Source organism: Diadema antillarum, unplaced genomic scaffold (assembly GCF_040938485.1).
Source record: "Diadema antillarum isolate AM-2024a unplaced genomic scaffold, OU_Dant_1.0 seq00000471_RagTag, whole genome shotgun sequence".
Classification (NCBI taxonomy): Eukaryota; Metazoa; Echinodermata; class Echinoidea; order Diadematoida; family Diadematidae; genus Diadema; species Diadema antillarum.
Genome location: NW_027271439.1, coordinates 121028 through 137960, shown reverse-complemented (window position 1 = coordinate 137960; position 16933 = coordinate 121028). Strand labels below are relative to the sequence as shown.

Below are 16933 nucleotides of genomic sequence, written 5' to 3'. Positions count from 1 at the left end.
CTTGCATGAAAATTACATACTTATATGATGTGGTTCAAATGGCTGCCAATGATATTTACAAGGTGAACTTACTTTGCAGAATATCCAGCCTTTTCAGATTTGAAATTAATAATGCTTCTCTCTCTCTCTCTCTCTCTTGCTGTCTCCACTCATGATAGACAAAAAGGCTGTTGCCCATTTCCTTCATCATACGGGAGCTATGAGTGTTGAAGTACAGGCTGCAATGGAAGATGACAAGTCTCAACTCACAGGTCAGTACTATAATGTCATTATGAGGTGTGTCAGAAAAGTTCCAGGACTGGTATCATAGAAAATTTATTTCAAACCCAAACTTCAAACTAAGAGGTTTCACCTTCAAAGTAATCTATCTGGAGTATGTAACTGTGATCTCTACAGCCATCAGATTTTCTTCTACACAATTTTATATACACATCCTCTGTTTCATGTCGTTCCGCAATGAGCACAGGGCTAGAGCAATGAACAAACTTGAAGTTTCTGGTAGGGTTGGGGAACTCTGTCGAAGCACTGATAGTGCTGCAGCAAGTTTCCGGAGGTGATATGAAGTCATGCATGTGTGTTTTGAGTGTTACAAGAGGTTTAAAGAAGGATTAGAAAACATGGAAGATGACCCCATAGGAGTGGAAGGACATCAACGACCAGGACTGAGGTCGACATTGAGCGCGTCAGGCAGATGGTGCGTGGCAATCTTCGGAGACTTTTCAAATAATGACAAATGAGCTAGGCATGAATCAAGACAGCGTCTGGAAGATTCTCACTGAAGATCTAGACATGGTGCCAAAAACTGCCGAGTGATGACCAGAAGAATTTTGCCAGGACATCACCAAGTGCCTTGAAACTTGAAACCAAACAAGACTTGCGCTAGGGAGAGTCATTACCAGTCATCACCTCAGTCCTGGTCGTTGAGGGCCTTCTGCTCCTGGGGTCATCTTCCATGTCGTGTCATCCTTCTTTAAACCTCTTGCAACACTCAAAAATGCATGTCCGTGACGTCGTTTCCTCTTCATAGACTTGCTGCAGCACTTTCAGCACTTCTTACAGAGTTCCCCAACCTTACCAGAAACTTCAAGTTTGTCCGTTGTTTGTGCTCATTACAGAACGATGTGAAACAGAGGATGTGCATATGAAATTGTGTAGAAAAAAATTCTGATAGCCTTAGAGAGCTAAGGTTACAGTTATATACTCAAGATAGGTTACTTTGAAGGGCAAACCTCTTAGTTTGTAGTTTGGATTTGAAATATATCTTTTATGACACCAGTCCTGGAACTTTTCTGACACGTCTCGTATTCCCCTTTATTTATATCCCTACCAACACATAGTTTGTACGGGGGTATATAGTTATCACTCTGAGGTGGCGTGGCCAGGCAGTGTGTCTGTGCAAAATGTTTATGGATCAAACTGCTCTCATTGGGTGCGTTTGAGCACTCTCCTAAAGTGAACTGTACCGTTCTGTACCCGCACCAGAGGAGCGTTCGAACGCTCCTAAAGTGTACCGTACCGTACTATACCGAGCCAAAAGTGGACCACTTCCTGATGTGCTCCAAAAGTGTACCAATAGCGTACCAAAAGTTTGCTGTAAAGTATGCGTGTATCACGCCCATACGTCACAATACAAAGACCTCATTCTCTTTGTTCGGGACAGCTGTAAGTAGTTCAAGGGCCAGGTGGATGACATTCTTGCCACAAAAATGTGTGACCTTTCCTAAAAATGACTCGTGAGGTACGCTTTCTCGACAGAGCGCTCGAACGCTTCAAATCTGTCACAGTTCGGTATGGTACGCTTTGGTTTGCTTAAGAGCACTCGAATGCACCCATTGTATCCCCCGGCATATATACCGGAGGATAGTACTTTGGAGTCGGCAGTGTTATGCCGCTGCCGTATCCGCCGCCGCAACAGCCACGTCACACTGTTGTGTGCACTCTAGTGGCCACAAACCTTGACAGATTTCTTTGAAATTTTGTATGGAGGTTCATATTGGTATTAAGGTATATCCACACCTGTACCTTTGGGTGATGCTACCCCGGTGCTCCGTCGTTTAAAGGGTAAAATGCCATATGGATTTTGTTCAAATTTGTATGGAGGTCTACCACGATATGTAACCGTGTATCACAAAACGAACAAAAAGTCGCACACACTGATTTTGTGTTAGGACTGAAAATAGGTGAAATGGGTCAACCTAGCCAATATTGAGTTTTTCATATTTTCTAAAAGAGCAGGTCTTCCTCTACATTATACTAAAATTTGGGATTATAAAACAGGCAGGAAAGTTTGTTGTTAAGCAGTTTATCTCGAACATTTTTTTTTGTAGAATAGTATGATTAGGTGTTTTTTTAGAGTCCCCTTTTCATTTCTTAAAGACCTCGTACACAACTCTCATAACTTTTGACAGGATGATGCAACTGCTTTGAAAGTTGGCATTGATTATGGACAGAATGTGTTAATAAGACATGCTCAATTTCAGTTAAATCTGATATCACATCACCATTGCAGCATGTTTCTTATCAGAGAGCAAGGCGCTGGGTGAGAGGTTGCTGGCCCACAATGCATCTGACAAAGGTGAGTGACCTCATTGCCTTCTGCCTCCTCCAACAACCCCACAACAATTACACGTCAAAGTGTATCAACAAGGCTGGCGCCATGTTTTTTGAATTGGGGGGGGGGGTTGGGGGGAGGAGGGGGGAGCCAGTTTATATTTTTTGTGCCACTTCTAGGTTTTATCAGCTGACAATGAAGTAAACATTCAGCTCCCGAAATTATCATTATGAAAGTCTATGGAGTGAAATATGTCGTGTACATGCAGTGTTATATCAAAATGCAGATTGCTGTTTTACAAAATTATATGGCATTATGAACAAACATTTACAGAGCATCTGTGCATGCGGGGAATGCTTCACATTTTGATTTGTTACATAGAACTTGCTCTGCAGTCACTCCCTGTGTGACACAGAGTTTCCAAGAACTTGAAAAATTGTATGTTTATTTAAAATGAATTGGGGCCTAAGGTTCATTGTTCCGTAATGTACAATTCTGTTGTTGTTTTAAAGAAAGAAAAAAGAGACAGAAAAATGGGGCACTATACAAATGATTTTCCCCAGATGCAATTCTGCATCTTACCAGGATGTTTGATAATCCTAAGATAATCCTAAAATCACGATATTCAAAACTGCAGTATTTATGCCATATTTGATGTAGAAATTAGGCGAATTTGTTATATACCGTTGGAAGAAACAAACCACAGATCCTTAAGGTGATGATAGGTGGTACCCTCAGTCATACTTATTTTGTAGAATGTACAGCCTTTTGATATAAGAAATTAATTTATGGTTCTCTCCCTCCCTCTCTTTTACTGTCTTTACTCATGAAAGACAAAAGGGTCGTTGCCCGTTTCATGAACCACACAGGAGCCATGAGCATTCAAGCACAGGTAGCATTGGAAGAGAGCAGGTCTAAACTGACAGGTCAGTACTATAATGTCATTATTTTCAGTATATCTATACCCTAACTGGAACATAGTGTGTTTGTGGGTATATACAAGAATCACTCTGGACACGATTTCAGACAAGATAAAGCATGAGGGGAGAGAAGTGCTCCATCCAAGCGCCGACGGATCTGGGCCGGTTCGTGTCATTGCCCAGACCCAGGCCCAGCTTAGCCGCACCAGACGTGGACCCGAATGTGAAACGGCCACTTTGTGGCAGTGTTTTGTACGGGTGGTAGGAACATTTCTGTCACTACAAGTTTAAAGTCCTTAAATCATGCCACAGACATCCACCAAAATTGGTCATCGGGTCCATCCATGTTTGCTTGTGCATGACAAGTTCTGTGGGTTTTTGATGTCCTATCAAAGATCCTACACTACATAGGATCTTTGGTACATTTTTCCAGAACGGTTAGACCAGCAAACTGCTTTCCTGCATATACCACTGAACCTTCTCACTGTGCCTGCCATTGGTTGCAATAGATGGGCAAAAACAAGAAAGGAAAACCTGGAGGAGCAAAAACCAAAAAATGTATGTTAGTGTTTTAGATATCAACTCTCCCATCTATAGTAAGCTTTAGAAATAATTGTATACTTTAGAGGATTGAATAGTGAACTGGAGATTTCATTTGTTCAGAATGCATTAATGCATTATTGTTGATCATATTTATATTGAATTTACAATTTGTTAGTTTCTTTATTTCATATATCTGCGCAGGATCCTCTAACGTCTGTCAGTTCCTACTCAGAAATGGAGATCACGACACCATTGCGGCATATTTCTTATCAGAGTGCAAGGCAGTGGGTGAGAGGTTGCTGGCCCACAATGCATCTGACGAAGGTGAGTGACCTTGTTTCCTTCTTTCCCCTCCTGCAACCCCACAACAATACTTAAACTGACTCCTATGGCCATTTTGATAATCACATGTGGTCTACTTACCTTATATAAAGAGAAAAAAAAAAGGAAGTTGGGGGGGGGGCCAAGTGTTTGGACCCTATGCACTGTAAAAGTGGATATTTTCACGGGAAAAATTTTTCACGCTCGGCCAGTAGAGATGAATTTCACATGTTTTTAATTCTGCAGAATCAGGACATTATCTACTGGCGCGTATGGCATGTGAAATATTTGCATGCTTTTAATTTTGCGCTTGTTCTATTTGTGGAAAATGTGCACAAAAAAAATCCCCTTTTACAGTTTTTCTACGTTTTAGCCCTGATATTATGATGCTGGTGCACTGCAGAGCTTATTGATACACTACAATTTTCTTTCATAAAGCACAAGAATTAGATTTCACCCATTTTGGAGGTAACCCAAAGTACAATGTTAATAATTCAGAACATTGGTGGATTTTGATTTGTTACATGAGGGTATTAAAAACTGCATCATATGTAAACGTAATGAATGCATACAGTGCACTCCTCTTATAATGAAGCCATTATTATCGAAGTCTGACGTATTGTAAAAATCATTGGAAATATAAGACATTTTTGTAGCAATCTTGATTAGAAAAAGGGTAAATTTCAAATGCAATTATCTGAAATAATCATTCTTGCATGAAAATTACATACTTATATGATGTGGTTCAAAAGGCAGCCAATGATATTTACAAGGTGAACTTTGCAGAATATCCAGTCTTTTGAGATTTGAAATTAATAATGCTTCTCTCTCTCTCTCTCTCTCTCTATCTCTCTCTCTTTTGCTGTCTTTACTCATGATAGACAAGAAGGCTGTTGCCCATTTCCTTCATCATACGGGAGCCATGAGTGTTGAAGTACAGGCAGCAATGGAAGATGACAAGTCTCAACTCACAGGTCGGTACTATAATGTCATTACGTGTAATCCCCTTTATTCATACCCCTACCAACACATAGTTTGTACGGGGGTATATAGTAATCAGTCTGAGGTCGCGTGGCCAGGCAGTGTGTCTGTGCAAAATGTTTATGGATCAAACTACTCTCATTTGGTGTGTTCGAGCGCTCTCCTAAAGTGAACTGTACCGTTCTGTACCCGCGCCAGAGGAGCGCTCGAACGCTCCTAAAGTGTACCGTACCGTACTGTACCAAGCCAAAAGTGGACCACTTCCTGATGTGCTCCACAGTGTACCAAAAGCGTACCAAAAGTTCGCTATAAAGTATGCGCGTATCATGCCCATACGTCACAATGCAAAGACATCATTCATTAAATTGGGACAGCTGTAAGTTGTTCAAGCGCCAGGTGGATGATATTCTCGCTACAAAAATGTGTGACCCTTCCTAAAAATAACTTGTGAGGTACGCTTCCCCGACAGAGCACTTGAATGCTTCAAATCTGGTACAGTTTGGTACGGTACGCTTTGGTTCGCTTAAGAGCGCTCGAACACACCCATTGTATCCCCCGACATATATACCAGAGGATAGTACTTTGGAGTCGGCAGTATTACGCCGCTGCCGTCTCCGCCGCTGCAACCGCCACGTCACACTGTTGTGTGCACTCTAGCGGCCACAAACCTTGACGGATTTCTTTGAAATTTTGTATCGAGGTTCATATTGGTATCAAGGTATATCCACACCTGTACCTTTGGGTGATACTGCCCCCAGTGTTCAGTCGTTTAAAGGGTAAAGTGCCATATGGATTTTGTTCAAATTTGTAAGAAGGTCTACCACGATATAATGTACAAGCTGATTGATTTTGTATGTGCTTCCCCCAGTGTTCCATCTTTCATAGGGTCAAAGGTCATATTGTTGGTGGATGGTTTGTGTGCGCTCGCTATAGGCTACATTTGTCAATGGATTTTGTTCAAATTTGGTATGGAGGTCTACCATGATATGGGCTACAAGACGAAAAGATTTAAGATGTACCGCCCCCAGTGTTCGGTCTTTTATAGGGTCAAAGGTCGTATTGTTAATGGATGGTTTTGTGCGCTTTATAGACTTTTTCTAGAAGGATTGTGTTCAAATTTGGGGTTGAGGTTTATCATGATGTAATCTACAAGCCTATAGATTTTGTATGTGCTACCCCCTTGTTCTATCTTTTAAAGGGTCAAAGGTCATAAGTGGTGGATGGTTTGTGAGCGCTCTATAGGCTACCTTTCTTGACCGGTTTTGTTCAAATTTGTATGATGGTCTACCATCATATAATCTACAAGCCTATAGATTTTGGATCTGCTGCCCCAGTGTTCTGTCTTTTATAGGGTCAAAGGTCATATTGTTGATGGATGGTTTGTGTGTGCTCTTTAGGCTACATTTCTGCATAGTTTTTATTCAAATTTGGTATGAAGGCCTACCATGATATGGGCTACCAATCAAAATATTTTGGATGTGATGTCCCCAGTGTTATGTCTTTTATGGCGTCAAAGGTCATATTTTTTATTAATGGTTTGTGTGCGCTCTATAGGCTACCTTTCTGGATGGATTTTGTTCATATTTGGTATGAAGGTCTACCATGATATAGTCTACAAGCATATAGATTTTTGATGTGCTGCCCTCAGTGTTCCATCTTTTATAGGGTCATAGGTCATATTGTATGTGGATGGCTTGTGCGAGCTCTATTGGCTACTTTTCTTAACTGATTTTTATGCCTCCACCACGAAGTGGTGCCGGAGGCATTATGTTTTCGGGTTGTCCGTCCGTCTGTGTATGTACGTCCGTACGTCCGTCCGCTTTCGTTTACGCGATAACTTGAGTAATATTGACTTGAATTTTACCAATCTTGGTCCAAGTATAAAGTATGATGGGGCAATTATTTGATAAGATTTTGGGTGAAATCGGCCAAAGGTCAAAGGTCAAGGTCAAATCATGAAATTGTGTCCGTTTACGCGATAACTCAAGACTGGATCGAGCAAATTTCACCAAACTTGGTAGGAGGATGATGTATGATAGGGCAATTACTTGATTAGTTTTTTAGTGAAATTGGACCGAGGTCAAAGGTCAAAGATCAAGGTCAAATCCTAAAATTTATCTTTTTATGTGATAACTCAAAACCTGATGAAGCAGCTTTCACCAAACTTGGTCCAAGGATGATGTATGATGGGACAATTAGTTAAGTAGATTATTGTGACATTGGCAAGAGGTCAAAGGTCAAAAGGTCAAGGTCAAATGCTAAAAATTTTGCTATTTCCCCCATATCTATACAATGCCCGAAGGTATTTTCTTGAAACTTAGTGTAGACATGTACTATTGCAGAAAGATTCTCCAGAGAGAGTTTCATGTCATAAGGTCAAAGATCAAAAGGTCAAAGGTTAGGTGAAAATGTTGCAATATCACTTTTCTTGCAAATGGTTTAATGTATCTTCATGGAACTTGGTACATACGCGTGTACTGACTGGCAGGGATTATCTAGGGAATTTAGGGGTCATGGGTCAATAGTCAGGGGGTCAAAGGTCAAGGTCAACTCCTCAAAATTTTACTATTTCCCTCATATACTAGTATATGCAATGCTTGCATTATTAGTTTTAAAACTTGATATATACATGCATTACCTAATGGATATTCTCCGAGAAATTTCCAGCCAGAAGGTCAGAGGTCAAAGGTTAAGGGTCAAAGGCCAGGTTTCAATGCCCCACGAAAAAAAATATCTATTTTGTACTGCAATTACACTCTTTCTTGATACCTTGGAAATTACTCAATGCATGAACTTATAAAAGGGTCCGTCAGAAGTCAAGTAAAGATTCTCAATTCCCCAAATATGTGTACCTGCACTCTTAGACAATTATAGCAAACCCAGTTCAAGGAAAGTGAACATTCAAGATATTTCCGACAAACTTGTCATTTCAATATTTTGCCCATTATGTGAAACTGTTCATCACACATTGTGAAGACATTGTACTATTCACCTATTGGGAGAATCATGCATTATGGCGGAGGCATCAGTCGCCATAGCGACATTTCTAGTGTGTAAATTTGGTATGAAGGTCTACCATGATATGAGCTTCAAGTCAAAAGATTATGAAAGTCCTGCCTCCAGTGTTTTGTCACTTATAGGGTTAAAAAATTTTACAGTTTTTACAATGTTTTGGGCAACTGTGTGACTGGGACATTACCAGCTATCCTGTAGCCACTCTGCATGCAGGTGACATATCTTCGGATACTACTTTTGTATTTTGCGTACAGGTGCATTATACTCTATACGTAAATATTGTTTTGTGAAGCTGCGCCTAGTCTTCACAATATTCAGTATTAGAGGGGATCTTTGTCCCTCACTCAAACGTGAAGATGGAGCAAAAGCTGCTGCTAGTTGCCTGGGGATACAATCACATTGCGCGGCAACTGACATTTCTAATTTCCTCTTGGTATTCACATCTTCCATATTGTTTCTATCATCTTCCTATACGTCAATTTGGACTAATAAAACCACAGTCAACCTTGTCTAAGTCAGATCTATTTTGACTGAAGAAATAGCTCGCCTTAAACGGAAAATTAAACCAGCCTCAACTTATAGAAAATTTTACTTATGAGGGATTAAAGTCAGAATGAAAAGGAAAAGGACCTTTGATTTGGGCAATTATTTAAGTTTTGCGAGGTGGACCTAAGCAAGGTTAACTGTACACCAAAATGACCCAATTATTTTGTCATGTGACTTGTGCCTGTACTGTATTATGACTTCACTGAATGTCTTGCTTCAGGAGCAGAAGTGGAAGATAAGCATCAATTTTCCATTGTCCTCATCATTGTTGATGTTGTCAATAAAGTGTTGTTTTCTCTCTAACTTTCTACATATTTGACCTATGACCATCAATTGTTACCACAGGTCTGTACATACAATTGTAGGCTTTAGATTACTGGTCAAGTTACAATATGGGTGAAATCTGACATGGCCAAAGGTCAAAAGGTTAATCCCTGATAAGCACTTTACTCCCATTGTTGTGGTGTACTCAAAACTTTCCACAATTTTGAGTAATGACCACCAAACTCACACCACAGGTACATAACATAAAAATGCCAAGTTTGAATATAGGTGAAGTCCTACTAGTTCAAAGGTCTAATGGTCAATGTACTATTCCTGATAAATCCAATACGTTGCACTGTGATGTACTCTAATTTGAGAATGGCGATATCATGCTTGCCGAAACATCGGGGCTAGCCAGGCCTTTTTCCAGACCACAAGAAAAGTGGCACACAGTTAAGCCTTCTGCCACCATTCTACCGCCATGGAATTTTTCAAAGATTTCATCATAGTCTAATAACTTTACACAGCCACTGAGCTATGACCACCAAGTTCATATCACAGGTACATCACCTAAGCATGCCAGTCAAGTTCAAATATTGGTGAATTCTCACCAGGTCAAAGGTCAAAATGTAAATGGACTTTCCCTAATAAGTACAATGAGCTATGACCACCAAATTCATACCACAGGTACAATACCAAAAGACACCGGTCTAGTTGGAAATTAATTAATTCTGACAGAGTCTAAAGTCAAAATATCAATAAAAATGCCTTGATAAGCACCATTTTTTGTGTGCTCTAAACAGTTTTCTACAGCTTTTAACTTTGACCACAGTGATCAATTAACTTGTATTCCTGATTACACTGTTCACGTATACATATGTAGCATGGTGGTGTACCTCAGTAACTTTCACCAGCTTGTGAGTTATGACCGTCAAATTTATATCACAAGCAGAGATTCCAAGTCTCCCACTTTCGACTGAAGATCTCTGAAAGCCCTTTTCACAAAATCTCCCCTTCTCCCGCTAGATACAGTGCACTCCCGTTACAACGAACACGGTTATAACGAAATTTCGTTATAACGAAGTAAATCTTCTGGTCCCAAAATTATCACCATTAAAGTCTATGGCACAAAATTCGCTTATAACGAACACGGTTATAGCGAAATTTTCGTTATAACGAAGTCTTTTCCGAGTGCCACAGACAAAGAAAAACAAAAGAAATGTGCTCCGTTATAACGAAATGCGAATTGCTTTCGAAAATACGTAGCGGAACAAGCATTTATAGTGTCTCTGCATGGGTGAACGCTTCACACCACTGTGTGTTCGCTCCTTGTGTCGCGCACAGTTTCTGAGGGAAACTTGCGTTTATTATTGTAATACAGTTACTAGTATCCCATCACATTTCACATAGCTTTCCAGTGTATGATGAGCATTCAGCAAACATGATATATATACGTGGTTCCTTGTTTTCGTTGTATATTGTACTTGTTCGGTTATAACGAAATTTCGTTATAACGAAGGAAAACTGCCGGTCCCGAGCATTTCGTTATAACGGGAGTGCACTGTATTAAATTTCTCCTGCCCTGGCTCTGTTTCTCCCGCTTGCATGGTTTTGTAGATGCCATAAGTTTATGCATGCATGTATAGCACCTGCATATGATATATGACATGGAGTTTTATTAAGCCAAAAAGATATAATTTGAATCATTGCATTATTACTTACTTAGTGCCATCATATGTTAAAAAAATACTAGTAACCCTAAGATAGCATGAGAGAGCATCTTGAACTCTAATGACCCCATGGACTTTGCTCTTGCACATCTTGTGGGAGTCTCCCGTCTGCTGGGGTTCAGGTGGGAGAATCTTTAGATCAGAAAGTGCTTGGGCTTGTAGTCTCTGCACAAGTACAAATTGTGTATCACCTATAGAACATGGCAGTCAAATATGAATATGGTCAAAGGTCAAAGAGTCAAACACCTTACAGTGAAAAAACACTAATCACAAATTATGGTATGAGATGAGGAAACTATGTTGCATGTTTGCCTAGTAACCTTAAATTAGCATGTAAATTGACAAAAGTTACAGACCATTTGAAATTGATCAGTGCCTATTAAAATCATGATTTGGCAGCTTCTTCTAGAAGTTTATGTTTAGATAGAAATTTAAGTGTAATACCATTATGTAGAAGATAATTTTCATTTGTTTAGGGTTCATTTTTTTCTCTCCAGGTTTTGTTCCTGTCAGTAGAGAGAGCATGCAAAGAATGTCTACAGGAGTTGATGTAAAGATTGAGACTGACGATGACAATCCAAAAGTAACTGAACAGTCAAGTGTTGACTATCCCACCAACCCTCCTGGGACTTCCAAAAGAGATGGAAGTGGAGCAATGGACAATGACGCCAGTGATGACATCTCTCTGGTATCTTCAGGAGTTGATGTTAAGATTGAGCCCATAGATGACAATCCAGAAGTAATTGCTCAGTCAAGTGTTGAATATCCCACCAACCCTCCTTGCACTTCCAAGAGAGATTGTAGAGGTGAAATGGACGCCAGTGATGACATCTCTTCAGAAGTTGATGTTAAGATTGAGCCCATAGATGACGATCCAGAAGTAACTGCTCAGTCAAGGATTGAATATCCCACCAACCCTCCTCCTTGCAGTTCCAAGAGAGATTGTAGAGGTGAAATGGACGCCAGTGATGACATCTCTCTGGTATCTTCAGGAGTTGATGTTAAGATTGAGCCCATAGATGACAATCCAGAAGTAATTGCTCAGTCAAGTGTTGAATATCCCACCAACCCTCCTTGCACTTCCAAGAGAGATTGTAGAGGTGCAACGGACGCCAGTGATTACATCTCTCTAGTATCTTCAGGAGTTGATGTTAAGATTGAGCCCATAGATGACAATCCAGGAGTAACTGCACAGTCAAGTGTTGAATATCCCACCAACCCTCCTTGGGCTTCCACAAGAGATGGTAGTGGTGCAATGGACAATGACGGCAGTCATGACATCTCTCTGGTATCTTCAGGAGTTGATGTTATGATTGAGCTCATAGATGACAATCCAGGAGTAACTGCACAGTCAAGTGTTGACTATCCCACTAACCCTCCTGGGACTTTCCCAAGAGATGGTAGAGGTGAAATGGATGCCAGTGATGACATCTCTCTTGTATGTTCTGGAGTTGATGTTAAGATTGACACCAAAGATGGCAGTCCAGGAGTAACTGTAGAGTCAAGTGTTGAATATCCTACCAACCCTCCTGGGAACTCCATGAGAGATGGAAGTGGTGCAATGGACGATGACGCCGATGATGACAATGGATATGCTCTCTTGGATCGAGACTTTCAAAACAAAGAGGAGGCAACCCCAAAAGAGAATGCAACCCCAGAAGAGAATGTAACCTCAAAACAGAGTGTAACCCAAACAGAGAATGTAACCTCAAAACAGTGTGTAACCCAAACAGAGAATGCAATGCCAAAAGAGAATGCAACTGCAAAAGAGAATGTGACCCCAGAAGAGAATGCAAAGGGAGTGAAAAATAGGTGTATTAGAAGGCATGGTAGAGGGCATAGGTGCCGATACTGCCACGCCTTGTTTAAAAGATCCGTGAACTATGATATTCATCGGTTGTTCTGTTGTGTACAACTTGTACCATCAGTCTATGCTTGCTTCCGATGTCACTTTATCAGCAGGAGTAGGGACGTTGTACTCAGACATCTTCGAGAGGCACATAAGGTTCCTCCTGAAGAGAAACTGGAAAGGATCCAAGATCTTCAGATTCCTATGAGTGACATTGTCCGTTTGAAGATCAGTACCTTCAGAAATGGTGCAGTGCGCTTCATGGATGTGATGAAATATTTTGCTTGTGATCGCTGTGACTTTATTCACAAAGGTCAGGAACCTATCATCAGACATCTACAAGTGGTGCATGGGTTAACTCTTATAGAGACACTGTCAAAGTATCGAGAGCTGGAGGTTCGTGAGAGGAAGGTAGAGACGAACAAATGGCCAAAGCGAAGACGGAGGTGGTATTTTACAGGTAAAAAGAGGAGGAGGAAGAAGACCAGGCAACCGGAGGAGTGGAGTGATGCTGACATTGTGATGGACTTGCGTTGGAATGATACAATACAAGACAATGAGTCTGCTACTGACAAGGAAGGCAATCACAGGAGAGTATTACCAGAGGAACTTAAGCTGCGCACACTATCCATAAAGCTTCAAGACGTTAGAAAGACAAAAGAAGATACTAAAGCAGGAGAACCCGGCGGGCACAGATATAAATGTCATGTTTGTGGCAAATGTTTCAAGTGGTGCTCCGGTCTCTCCTCACACAAAAAACTTCACTCATACTTAAAAGTGTTATTATGTGAAATCTGTGGGAAAAAATTCCATTGTAAAAATTCCCTGAAGGTGCACATGAACTGGCACAACAATATCAGGGACTTTGTGTGTGAGGTTTGCGGCAAGGCATTCCTTACAAAAGGAAATTTTGACAAGCATTACTTCACCCACACGGGTAAGAAACCGCACTCATGCACGGAATGCGACCAGCGATTTGTTGATCGCCCCGGTCTGAGACATCACCTTCTGAAGAAACATGGTGTTCACCTTGAACGCGACGTACCCAGGAAAACAGCAGCTCTCAAAACAAATAAAGCTTATCCAACAGACCTTCAGATCCAACAGATTCCATCAGCCCCAAGAACAGTTGTGGAGCCAGTTCATAGTTCTGTTGTCTCTGGTCAACCAGCCCAACGTAATGTTGTCTCCAGTGCTGTGACAGCCAGTGGAATCAGTGAGGATGGTCTCAAGACAGCTGGGCAGGTGTCTGAGGATCTCCAGCCCCCAGCAATGACTGCACAGTCAGTGCCACAGCATTCTAGCGAGATAGACAACAATATGATTGCTACTGAGACACTGATGCAAATCATTATGTCATAGTGCATGGTCGGACAGTGACTGCTGCCATGACATTGTATTAGTGAGAAATGTCCAAATCCAGACTTTTGTGCTTGTGTTTTGCTGGCTGTGTGTTATATACCTGTGCCACATATTGTCACTGGAGGCATCTCGTTTTAAGGTTGTTATGATCAATTTTTGGGACAGCATAACTTTGTCAAAGAACTTTATGGGAATATGACTTAAATGTGTATAAGTGGACGAGGTTGTGTCTGTGGATTTGTACACAGTGCATGCACTCAGGTCAAAGGACAGAGTTGAATCCATAAAGTGACAAATAAGTCCATAGTGTCTACTGTGTGATTTGGGCCTGCAAATTAGCTTGGATTGCTATTGACTGACACCAGTTTGCCACGAGCCACCGCATATTCATTGATGTTTTCCTTTCAGTGTCCATTGTGCAATCTCTTTTGTATCTCTTTGGCATCTCATAGCTACTTTCCCTTGGAATTGCCTTGGTCCCATCTTTTCGCATGCGTCATGGTTTAGTAAAGCCAGGAATGGGTCAAACTTGTTTATGTTCATGTCATCATCTGATCTAGAGTCTGTTTCTGTGAATGATTGGTTAATCTTTATAGCCCCTCCACACTTAGTGTGAAGGGGGTATATAGTAATCACTGTGATGTTGGTCGGGCGGGCGGTCGGGCGGTCGGGCGGGCGGCGTGCGGGCGGTCGGTCGGTTGGTCTGTTGCAAAATCTTGCGTCACGAACTCCTACAGTTTTGAAGCAATTTAAATGAAACTAAAGGCCACCGCACACTACACGATCAGACTGGTCTTAAAGTCTTAAGCCAAGCTGGGTCTTAAGACCAGTCGTACGACCGGACACCGCACACTATACGACCCGACTGTAAAGCGCGCGCAGTACGCACTGCGCGCGCTTGCATTTTACTGCATTGTGAATGGCTGAAAGCTCACGACTGGTCGTAGAAATTCAACATGTCAAATCTCTACGACTGGCACTAAGACCCAGTCGTACGACTGGAAACTGGCAAGACTGTGACGTCACACCACTAGTCTTAAGGTCTTAAGACCGGTGAATCGGGGCAAAATCGTGTAGTGTGCGGCGGGCTTTAGGGTAAGTGATGATATTGAGGTATAGATGTGCAAAACATGTTTTTTGTGTTTGTCGGACAATGCGTTGCCATGGTAACCATAATTCTACCAAAACCTTGTGGCTTGAATAACTTCCATAGTATTTAAGCAATCAATTTCAAAATTGGTATCTATGATGATCTATAGGTGTAGTTATGCAAGACACTCTTTGTGTTTGTACTTGACAAAGCGTTGCAATGGTAACCGCATGTTTTCTTCGAGATCTTGTGGAGTAAACAACTTCCACAGTTTTGAAGCAATTGAAATCAAATTTGGTAGGCATTATGGCCTTGAGGCATAGATGTGGAACACATGATTTTTGTGTTTATCGGACAAAGCGTTGCCATGGTAACCATGATTTTATCAAAACCTTTTGGATTGAATAACTTCCACATCATTCAAGCAATTAAAGTCAAATTTAGTATGTACTTTGTATGATGATCGGGAGGTGTAGTTATGCAAGACACCAATGTGTAAATATAAGAAAAATGTGTTGCCATGGTAACCACTCATTTTTTAATCAAATTGAACCATTTAATCTATGAAGGTGAAATTTGGTGTGTATGATGCTCTTTAAGTGTACTTTTCCAAAATGTCCTTTGTATTGGAATCAGACAATGCGTTGCCATGGTAACCGCATGTTTTTTTTTAAATCCTGTGGAGTGACCTTCCACAGCTTTCAAGCAATTGAAACCATATTTGGTAGGCATTATGGCCCTGAGGTATAGATGTGGAACACATAATTTTTGTGTTTGTCACACAAATCATTGCCATGGTAACCACAATTTTACCAAAACCTTGCAGATCGAATAACTTTTCCATCATTCAAGCAATTCAAGCATTCAAGCATTCAAGTCAAATTTAGTATGTATCATGATCTAGAAGTGTAGTTTTGCAAGACACAAATGTATTAGTTTAAGGAAAATGTGTTGCCATGGTTGCCACTCATTTTTGTACCAAAATAAACCATTCAAGCTATGAAGGTCAAATTTGGTTGTAGTGATGCTGGGGGAAAGCATGTTTCCATTTGCTGTAAGTTTTATACTCAGTGTCAACTCTGTAATTGTACAGTAAACTAAAATTCTGTTTCCAATTCGACAAGTGCACAAACTTTGTATTAAACGTCATTGCCCTCATGACATCACATACTATAAAGCAACTCCTGGGGTGGAGTATTAATCACCTTCAGTGATAAATCTAGTTTCTTTTGTTTTTGTTTGTTTGTTTGTTTGTTTGTTTTTTGATGGGTGGGGTTCTTGTATGTAAGTCAATTATTTGGAAGGAGACAATTACCTTACCTCTACATCTGGAGCCTGGATCCTTCTTGAGTGAGTGGAGAGGTGGAGGCAATGAGTTTGGTTGTCCATCCTTCCGTATGACATCAATTTTGTGGACAAGGTAATTAAACACAATGTCAGATGTATTCTAATCAAACCTAGCATACATGTGTGGGTGAAGTTGAGCCTATCAACTTTTGGGTGCACATGCTGAAGGCCAAAAGGTCAAGGTCAAATGTTCAAAATTTTCACTATTTACCCAATATCTATGCAATGCCTTCTGGATTTTTTTCTTATGTGAAACTTATTATATCTTTGTACATTACCTAATAGAAATTTGCTTGGAAAGGTTTTGCCATAAAGTCAAAGGCCATATGGTTAAAGTTTATGAAGTTAAAATGCTAAAATTCAGTTCTTCCTCCATATCTTGAATGTGGCCAAAGTATCATCATTAAGCTTAGT

The 16933-nt window shown here is 40.7% G+C and overlaps 1 protein-coding gene and 1 long non-coding RNA gene across 2 annotated transcripts; both read left to right on the top strand.

Annotated features, from left to right (window-relative positions):
- Positions 1–156: 156 nt before the first annotated feature.
- LOC139733337 (uncharacterized) lies at positions 157–3478 on the top strand. Its single transcript, XR_011711072.1, has 3 exons — positions 157–251; positions 2510–2575; positions 3385–3478. It is a non-coding gene; the product is annotated as an uncharacterized lncRNA (long non-coding RNA).
- A 111-nt stretch (positions 3479–3589) lies between these two features.
- LOC139733319 (uncharacterized) lies at positions 3590–14082 on the top strand. The gene is made up of 4 exons (XM_071644156.1): positions 3590–3716; positions 4216–4338; positions 5217–5309; positions 11369–14082. The coding sequence occupies exons 1-4, from the start codon at positions 3590–3592 to the stop codon at positions 14080–14082; spliced, it is 3057 nt and encodes a 1018-aa protein (XP_071500257.1).
- Positions 14083–16933: the final 2851 nt, after the last annotated feature.